General features: G+C 32.3%; 1 protein-coding gene across 4 annotated transcripts; it reads right to left on the bottom strand.

Annotated features, from left to right (window-relative positions):
• Positions 1-1,041: 1,041 nt before the first annotated feature.
• Positions 1,042-9,638, bottom strand: LOC111301206 (CBL-interacting serine/threonine-protein kinase 3). Of its 4 annotated transcripts, none has more exons than XM_089744682.1 (16): positions 9,499-9,638; positions 8,184-8,402; positions 7,893-7,955; positions 7,000-7,071; positions 6,569-6,676; positions 6,369-6,449; positions 5,231-5,284; positions 5,012-5,137; positions 4,842-4,931; positions 3,497-3,619; positions 3,265-3,375; positions 2,444-2,557; positions 2,304-2,360; positions 2,154-2,228; positions 1,335-1,435; positions 1,042-1,242 (listed from the first exon to the last, which is right to left on the bottom strand). In XM_089744682.1, the coding sequence occupies exons 2-15, from the start codon at positions 8,352-8,354 to the stop codon at positions 1,361-1,363; spliced, it is 1,320 nt and encodes a 439-aa protein (XP_089600808.1). In that variant the 5' UTR covers positions 8,355-8,402; positions 9,499-9,638; the 3' UTR covers positions 1,042-1,242; positions 1,335-1,360. The 4 variants fall into 4 exon arrangements, with proteins under 4 accessions (XP_089600808.1, XP_089600807.1, XP_022752445.1 ...); XM_089744681.1 differs by adding an exon at positions 8,797-8,897 and having other exon boundaries at positions 1,042-1,435; positions 9,499-9,570; XM_022896710.2 differs by lacking the exon at positions 9,499-9,638 and adding an exon at positions 9,258-9,441 and having other exon boundaries at positions 1,042-1,435.
• Positions 9,639-9,931: the final 293 nt, after the last annotated feature.

Genomic DNA, 9,931 nt, shown 5'->3' on the forward strand with positions numbered 1-9,931 from the left:
AATGATTGATAAGATTTAAAGAATGATTTATGAAAGTTACGAATTTACATTTATGAAAGTGAGATTATTGACACTAAAACTAGTTTTAAAGTTTTGATTAACAGATTATAGTAGTTAGTGCAGTCATAATCATACAACTTTATTAGCAAATTATAATAGTTAGCATAAAACTTTGACTAACAAATTATAATAGTTAGTAATTATGTGATAATGATATTATGGATACGATTTTTATAATGAGTTATAATAGTGATCGTAATTTATAATAATAATGATTAAATGAGTTATGATTATGAATTTATGATTTTGAAGATTGATTCATGATTTGAATAAAATAATATATACTTGATCATGATTTATGATTTATAATTTATAATGGATGAGATATATATTTTGATATGATATCCATCTTTTAAATGATTTTTTAAATGTTTTGAAAGTATAATTTGAATGATATTTCTAAATAATTTATACATATGTATGAAAACGATTCTTAATTTGACAAGACGTGTGAAATTATATATACGATGTTGTAGTTTACTTCATCTCCTTTTATTTTTTCTTTACAAATAATAAAATGATAAATTTATTTAGACTTTTATTTAGATTTGTGAGAAGCTAAAGATCAAAATGAAAAAATTATTTGGGTATTGAAAACATTATTGATCAATGAGTGTAATGATATTTGAGTACTTTTATTAGTTTGGCTAATTTATCAGATGTATATTATTTAGTTTTATTGGATTATGGTTATGGATTTTTTTGAAAGGATATTTTGAGGAATTTTGTTATAACAACTAAGAAAAAAGTCTCATATTATTTTAAAATTTTATTTTAAGATATTATGACCATATTATGTATTAGTCTTGAGGACGTGACAGAAGCTCTCCCAATGTTTTCCAAAAATGGTAACAGACCTAACACCTTTTCCTCGCATATAATTTCCAAAGAACAAAAAGAATGATAAAGTTGCTAATATTCTTACCAAAAGAACAAAGACACTACCAGAACTATAGTATAATTTTCCGAGGAAGAAACAAATGAAGACAAAGGTTTTCATTTTTTCTACTCAAATATCATTAACCATTTATCATCGACATTTTAGTGTAGAAGGGTAAACAAAACCATTGTGTTCCATGGGAATCATCCACGCTTTCCAACACTAATTAACGACATGGAAAAAAATTGGAACAACCATGGCTGTTTAATCATACAGGAAAAGAGAAACAAAAGAAAACAATCCTGAAAACAAAAAGATAGGGGAAAAAAGAATGAAGATATAGAGCAACTGAGGAACATTTAACAACAGCTGGACAGAAGATCAAAGTCCTTACACTTGGAAACATGGAACGGCGCACGTTTACTTTACTTCTTTCATGTCCTCCTCAGTTTTCCAAACAACATCTTCAAGACGGGTTGAAAGGTTTTTATAAAACTGCATAGGAAAAACATATGAACGTTTAATCGCCAGCAAAATATAATCTCATTAATGAAGAGGTGACTTTAGAACAGACAAGAAATCAACTACAATTAAATTGGCCAAGAGATTTCAAGACCACCAGACAGGTTTTTTAAGAGCTTTTCTTCTCACCAGTCTCATATTCATTAAAACAATGTTTGAATCCACTGTCAATTCAATATTAAATAGCACTATTCCTTTCCGAAAACTTGGTTTGAGCAAGAAGATTAGAGCATATATATATATATTTAAAATTGGAACATTTGCTCATAAAAAGAGAGATCTTGACCTCGCAGATCTGACAAGCAACTTTTGTGGTGACATTATTGACCTGTAAAATGCTTATGCCGCTCAAATATGCTCTAAATGATATAATGTCACAGAGACAATCTGAGGACTTGTAGAATGGATTTTGATGCAATACACATCATTTACATCCATAATTAGAACCTGATCATGCAGTAAACAAACAAAAATCCAATAATTTTGACAGAAAGAAAATTCATTCGGCTCCCTTCCCACTGGCTTTGATCAATCAATCAGTAGGGGACAATAGGATTATCTACTTTGTAACTAATGCTATGCAACTACTTAACTCTCATCAGTAGTTTGTCCAAATTGGGAAAAAAAGAAGAAGAAAAAACACTATATTTAGAAATAGTAACAAAATTATAACAAGATAATTAAATGGTACCTTATGGAATTCCAATGTGTCCCCCTTTGCTTTTCGCACCTCAACCATATGTAAAGAAGGTGCCACTTGAAATACCTGATTGACATAATAAAAGTTAGATTTAAGTATAAATGTAAGCCTAGATTTAAATAAAATGTTGCTATAAGTTACCTCTGTGGCCACATTAAGGTTTCCTTTCCTCCCAGCTTTCGAATTCTCAAGTCTCATCTACATAAAATAATAAGAAATAAGCATATTGGATATAGAGATTTCAATAATTACCTTTATAGCATGTGTAAGATTTCGCTCACCTTGTAGTTTTTCTTGTGGACATCAAACCCAAGTGGCTTTGCAGCTTCCTCGATCTTATGGATAATCTCATTAGCAGGACATTTAGATGTAAACCTTGTTTCTCTCTTAAATTCCTGCAGAAAATAGAGCAACTAATTGTTAATTTTAATATGAAACTCAATTTTCATAATTGTAAAACTTTTAGAGTTAGCCACTGTAAACCCCTTATAGAGTCCACCTGCTAGCCAACTAATTTTGTCACAATTTACATATATAATTTTAAAAGGCCAAAACCTCATTTTGATTATTTGATGATAAACAATAAAAATAAAACAAAACTTTGCGTAGTAGCTTTTGAGCTAGTAGTTTGAAGATATTATCTATTTACTTGTCACAGAATAATATTAGTAGCCAAAACTTCGAAATAGCCAGCGTAATATTAGTAGCTATCTTTCTCAAGCAAAGGGACACGATATGTCTGCTTTTAAATCAATAAAATGATTTTGAGACATCCAATTCAGTTTCAATTCAGTTTCAGTTCATCCTCCGAAATCTTGAAGACCTGTTGATGCAATATTAGAAACACTTGCTACTTTCACAACCCAAATTTATAAACTTCTTAAAACACAATTAAGAAAGTAAAACCAAGAGCAAAAGGAGGCCAGATGGTTATCGGTCTTGATAACCTAACAATATCTTATAATATTCTATCTGGCATTGGACATATCGTGCATATCCCTTCTAATGATAACAAGTCATGTAAAGGAAACGTAACCACCACTCTTTGATAGTTGATATACAAAAATAAAGTCAAGAAGGAAAAGCCTTCTATAATGCAAACCTGTTCTGCATCAAACAGATTCCCAAGGTTTAATCCTTTTGACATAGAAATTAACTCAAAAGCATTCATAGTTGTTGGTTGTTCTTCTCTCTTTTCCATTACATGGTGCTCCTGTTATAGAACCGACAAGGCAAACTTATTAAGAAAAAAGTTAAGCACCAAATATAACAGCACTGTCCAGTATGCAGTTTTCAATATTGCTATAACTTTGGAGAACGGCTTATACACTTACTTCAGAATCCTTAAAAACGGCTTCTACATCATCTAAGTTCGTATCATCTTTCTCCTCGAAAAATGGAGGTTTGTAATCTTTTTTAAACCATTCATCTTGCAAAATTTCAGGAATGGTGATGCGCTGCAACACAAGAAAGAGATATGTACACATCAGTATTATGCAAGTCAATAATTAAAGAAGCAAAACAAAAACTTGTGAAGGCCAACATAAATATGCATGGCCACATGTTTGCAGGCCCAAAGTGCTACTCAAAGATTTAAATGGTGGAGCACTTCAGTTTAAGCATCTGTTTGGCCATCGCAAAATGTGCAGGCAGTGCCCCAGATGAAGAGCTAAAAATAATTGCTTGATCATTGAGTAAATTCAAATGGCAGGATTATTTGACACTAACAGCTCTTAACAACTTTCACTATTTAGTATTATTTGACCAAATCAACGCAATCAAAAGTACCTTACTTCTATAATCTTAATTGTAGCCATTACAAAAAAAAAACCATAATAAGAACCTCATAGCCGAACCACCTGGAAGGGACAGGCTTTGTTATTTGGTTATTGTTGCAATTAAAGAAACTAGTTTTTTTATTATATATTCTTGTCGTTGACATTATTATACATTGGTAACATAATTAGAGACAATCAACTTCAAATTTGGCATAGATGATCTATATATATAGAGAGTAAAATCCAACTGTGGATTTGATGAAAAATGGATTATAAAAAAAATATATGGAGGTATAGTGCAGAGTATGAAAAACCTTACATCAGGGGCAAGTTATCTTCCTTAGAAACTATATTCAGACTGCCAATTGCCTATCTGTCGGACAGGGAAAGAGGAAAAACAATAGAGTAGATAGAACTATACATATTTAATATCTATTTTGCAGATTTCTTGGACTTCATCTCCCATTCTTGTGTCCACTAACAAGAAAAATGAGTCAAACTATATTGCTGATGGAAGAGCCACAGATAAAAGGGCAAAAGCACAGATTACAAACTTCACAGTTCCATCACTAAGGAACCATATTTCAGTATAATATGTATTCCTTCACAGAATTATTGCACATAGGTAAATACACATTCAACAAGAATTTAACCAAGATGATGTTTTGATTGGACAATCTTTTTCTTTCATGAATAGAGCTTTATTTCATCTAATTTTAGAAGCTTTTACTTATCATAGAAATATACAATCTTTTATCACTTGCAATAGGAAGAGCAAATATGACGCCTTCATGATACAAAGTACAGCAATCTTTTTCCCCTCTTCCTATTCGGTGCACACAGAATTTAGTACTGAAGCCAGAAACACATTCAGGTTAGAGAGTTAAGTATAATAACTTACAGTCATTGGGTTTGGATCCAAGATTCGAGTTATCAATTTCATTGCACCAAACGATAGCCAAGGGGGGCAAGTGAATTCAGCTGCTGTAATCTGCAGATTTGGAAAATGAGAGTGAAATACAGGCAATGAATATCAATGGATAACTGTAACATGCAAATAGGAATGCTCGCCTTTTTATAGAGGTTCATAAGATTAGAATCATCAAAAGGCAAGTAACCTGCAAGCAACACAAAGAGTATCACGCCACACGACCAAAGGTCTGCAGTTGCCCCATCATAGCCTCTATCATTAAGGACCTATATAGGAAGACAGAAATTTGTTAATAACCAGTATTTCTAAGGGGTTACAAATGCTGGAAGAAAATAGTGTGATTAAACCATTGTCCGCACCTCAGGAGCGGCATAATTTGGTGTGCCACAGGTAGTGTGGAGGAGACCATCATCCTATAAATTCAACTTTGGATTAGAAATATTTCTCGATTTTCCAAAAGCCATCAAAGACAAATAGAGATGGAACAAATCTTACACATTTACGAAATCGTTAAATCAGGATTCAGGAGTTTAAAAAACTCATACAAATACTTAATATGTGGACAAATAACATGGATAACAGAATATCTTTTATTTTGAAATGAGCATGCTTTTCCTTATTCACAAGCTTTAAGGTCACCAAGCTCAAATTTATTCAATTAATTCACTTCTGTTCAACATTGCTGGTTTTTACAATTACAGACAGTTACTTAAGGAGAATGATCTATGAAGAAAATTCATCTTCTCATCAAGAATGATCAAACCACAAAATGAAGACAACATTTGTCACATGCTTTAATATTTTGATCTTAACCAAATTATCTTGCTAATAATATCTAATTCACTCTTTTCTCATTTGGTAGTATAGATTTTCTAAATATCGAAGCCTTTTCCATATTCAGACACTGTGCAGTGGGAAGTAACTTGAAATGGTGATGTCAAAGAATCACTATTTTCTATGGCAAAATGAACATGATTGATTCTATCACAGTTGTACCAGAAACAAATTAATCCCCTTCATATATATATATATATATTTTCTACAAAGAGGTTAAAACTAAAACTTCCGTCATATATGTTATATGATAATTCAATATGCTCACATGGAACTTGTCCTTTCAACAACTCTGAAGGCCCTAAAGGTATGTTATTATTTCCAATCAATTGCTAAATAAAATAGCTTTTATTCTAAACTCTTCAAACTTGATACTAAACAAGATGCCAACAATTCTTCATCCTTTTTGTGCTTTTTGTTTAAAAACACATTGATAAAGATGCTTCACTCTCCAATCATTATGACAAATTTTCATTTGCCTTTCCACTCCACGACAATTTTACTTTATAAGGTCTTCACCATCAGCAAGATCAGGATAGAACAAATTTGAATGACTCCGTAGTTCAAAGTAAAAGGTTGAAGACTCAACAAATCTTAAGTTTTCAGATATTGAAGTTTCATGATTACCCATCATGTAATGGAAAAGAAGGATATCATAATTACCCTGACTTGCTGAGACAGTGCACTCAATCCAAAGTCAGAAACTTTGAGATTACCATAAGCATCCAACAGCAAATTTTCAGGCTGCAACAAAATCAAGAGAAATATAAATGAACTTCATTTCCTGTCAGCATAACATTCATGCATGCTCACATATACAAGTATAAATATATTCGTCTTTAAAGGGTGCCAAGTTAAAATACCTTCAGGTCCCTATGATAGACACCCCTGCTATGGCAATAATCAACAGCATTAATGAGCTGCTGAAAATATCTCTGTGCCTCATCTTCTCTCATCCGTCCATGGTTTACCTTCAGAATTTAGAAATGGTTAAAGGCATATGGAATGTAAAGCCATGTGAGTGCAAAGAAACTTTCATGTGCTAGTAGTTAGCTACAGTTAGAACAAGCTAAAAATATGGAAGCAATGCCCATATCAGAAAACATATTGCAACTCAAGGATTAAAGAGATCTGTGAGAACAAATGAGAACCCAACATAATATGCAGTCACGAGTTCCTAAATTATATTGGTATGGTTGAGCTTCAATTATTGACCTAATGTCAAAATCCCTGGTTGTCATTAAATTAAAAATAAAAATAAAAAAGGAAAGGAATGACCAAAATTTCAACTCACAATTTTGTCAAAGAGCTCTCCACCAGTGACAAACTCCAAAACAATAAATATCTTTGTCTTGCTTCCCATCACCTGAATAAAAACATACAAAAATAATTTAAAGCTTTTGCTTGTCTGCTTTTCTTCAATAAGTGACACATAGAACATCATGAGGCATCATCTTAAAGTTGTTATACACACGACACATGTAAAGCTCTATCAATCTTTCTAATGATACAAGAGTGAATCTAAAGGCAAGTTTTTTTTTTTTTTTTTAAGATACTTAATTGCTGTAGACCAATAATTATTAACTGATTCAAGAGGATTCTACTCCTTTTAAGTCTCAAAGTATAAGATCAGAAAGCAAGATAAAACCATGTAGCAAGAAGAGAAGATAACGAGAAGTTCTTAGATTAGTTCTAGACAGGCATTGCAAGAGATTGGCTATTAAAAATGGTTTGCATGCTACTCTTTCACCCTAATCATATGCAAGCACATGTATACTGGGTACATACTTGAGCACACAGTTCACATATTTACACATGCAAGCTAAAGACAAAAATAAATATTTCAGACGTTGATTCTTGTCTTTTGTTCCAAGGATTAATAAAGATACTAGCAAATAAAAGCCAAAATTTTCATATAATGTTCAAGCTTGGAGAAAATGATACCTCAATATTGAGATATCATGCCACCCATATTACTGCTAAAGATAAAATTAAGAAGGAAGGCTTTGTTTCACTAGAGAAGATTATGGAAAATAGTATCAAATTCCCAACCCATTATTGAGAAATATGGATTAGAGCATAAACCATAAGCATACTCCAATGAAACGAAGGAGAAAAGGAAGAGTGAGTACATAGTGCATAAATCAACCCCCCATACAGAACACAGAGAGAGAGAGAGAGAGAAACCTCATATAAACGGACAACATTTGGATGCTTTATCAACTTCATTGTTGCTATTTCCCGCTTGATCTGCAAAAGCAAGCAGAAAAATATCTAAGAAATCAGAGACAATATCTGAAATATAGAAATCCCTTTCTTAAAATGTGACTATAATAGTTTTGACAAACTATGAAAACAGAAGCATGGAGGATTAAAATAAATAAATAAATAAATAAAATTTCTTCTCAAATCATAGACAAACAGAGTCGCAAAGAAGAGATAAGGATAAGCAGAGAAAGAGATTGGTTCAAAGGAAACCTGTTCGGCCATCTTGTGTTTGAGAACCTTCTCTTTATCAAGGATCTTAAGTGCCACAGGTTCCCCAGTCTCAGAATTTCTGGCAAACTTCACTTTAGCAAATGTACCCTCCCCAATAGTCCTTCCCACCTCATATTTACCCACGCGACGCTTAATTTTAGGTTGACTCATGCCTCTGAATTTTCTTCTACTATTTCTGCAAGCTTTGAAAACCTCCTCCTGAGACAAATATCAAGATATAAATCCCAGAATAACACTTTTGTCACTCAATTTACACAAACATTAATTATAAAAGAGAAAAAAAAAAAAAGAGTTAGAACACCAGAACATGAAGTGAAAGTAATGTTGAAAAACTTTACGGGAAAGAAGAAAAGAAGACAAAGTTAAAAGACAAGTTGAATATACAATCTAAAAGCTTTCCATTAACTCCGCAAAAGAACATCATCTAGAATATGCAAACATCAGTTCGATCGGAAACTTACTGGAAAGTCAATTAGAAGCAAGAAAACTGATTTAACTCAAAAATGGAGGGAAGATGAAAAGTAATTGCCATTGAAATTCCATCAAACATCAAAACAAACATATGACAAAGAACCAGAAAAGGGGTAAATACCAGCTAAGTAGAACAGCCAAATAGATTAAAATTTCCCACTAAAAACTCGAATCATTTTGCTAAACAACCTGAAAAATGCAGAATCCCATATGATCGATTCCCTGGCAGCAGGAATCAGGCCAATTCAGCTAAAAAAAACCAACTTTGCACCAACCTTATATAGAATACCCAAAAACTAGTAAATTGAAAAAAAAAAAAAAAAGAACAAATGAATTAGTACATATAATATTTCCCACGTGAATCTTTCCTGCTGCTTAAAGCCACAATGTTTTGACGGTAATAAAAAAATTATGAACCTCAAAATATCATAACAAAACAATTAAATCATTTAAGTTGAGAAAAGCATGCATTAGGCCCCGCCAAAGTCACGAATTTCAAACTAATCACGCCCACTAGAGACAAAGCCAAGGAAGATGATCAAAGTCTATAACTTTTGCTGATTCAAGAAATTTAAGAATTACCCAGAAAAATAACTTAAAGTTTGGAGCTTGGTTTGATTTCAAAAGAACTGAGCCGAGACCAATGGTCCAAGAAACATCAATCGACAGTCAAAATTTAATCTTTTATGTACGGAAAGGTAAAAGCTTCAAAGCAAATTCAATAACGGCACTACAAACTACAAAGTATAATTAAATAATTCAAAACGTGTATAATTGAAAAAGAAAGAATTATTGAAAGAGTGAGAAGAGAAAAAGGATATACCTGAGAAGATGAACAAGAAATTAAAAAAAGGTGGGGTGGAATTATGGAAATTTTGGCTTTTGAGTTATGCTCAAGAGTCTAATATACAGCCAAAAAAAACCAAATTAAAAGACTTTGATGATTATCATCTGAGCTGGTGCTGCTACTACCAGACAAACTTTCGCCTACCGCTACTTCATCTTTTTCTTTAAAGCAGGCAAATTGGGTTATCAATAATTCAATATTTAACAACCATTTTCTTAGTCATTAAAAATTAAAAAAAAGTACGCAGAAACAATTGGAGCATGATGGAAACGTTGATGTTGGTGAACGTGCAACTGTAAAACATAAAATGATAAATGATTGAAAGAGAAAGAGAATTATGTCCACGCACTCGACAACACCCTGTCCAATCAACCCATTCTTTGTTCTAACCATTTATGTCTGAAGGGCC

Source organism: Durio zibethinus, chromosome 15, assembly GCF_047325235.1.
Source record: "Durio zibethinus cultivar Kanyao isolate XHJ-2024 chromosome 15, ASM4732523v1, whole genome shotgun sequence".
Lineage (NCBI taxonomy): Eukaryota > Viridiplantae > Streptophyta > Magnoliopsida > Malvales > Malvaceae > Durio > Durio zibethinus.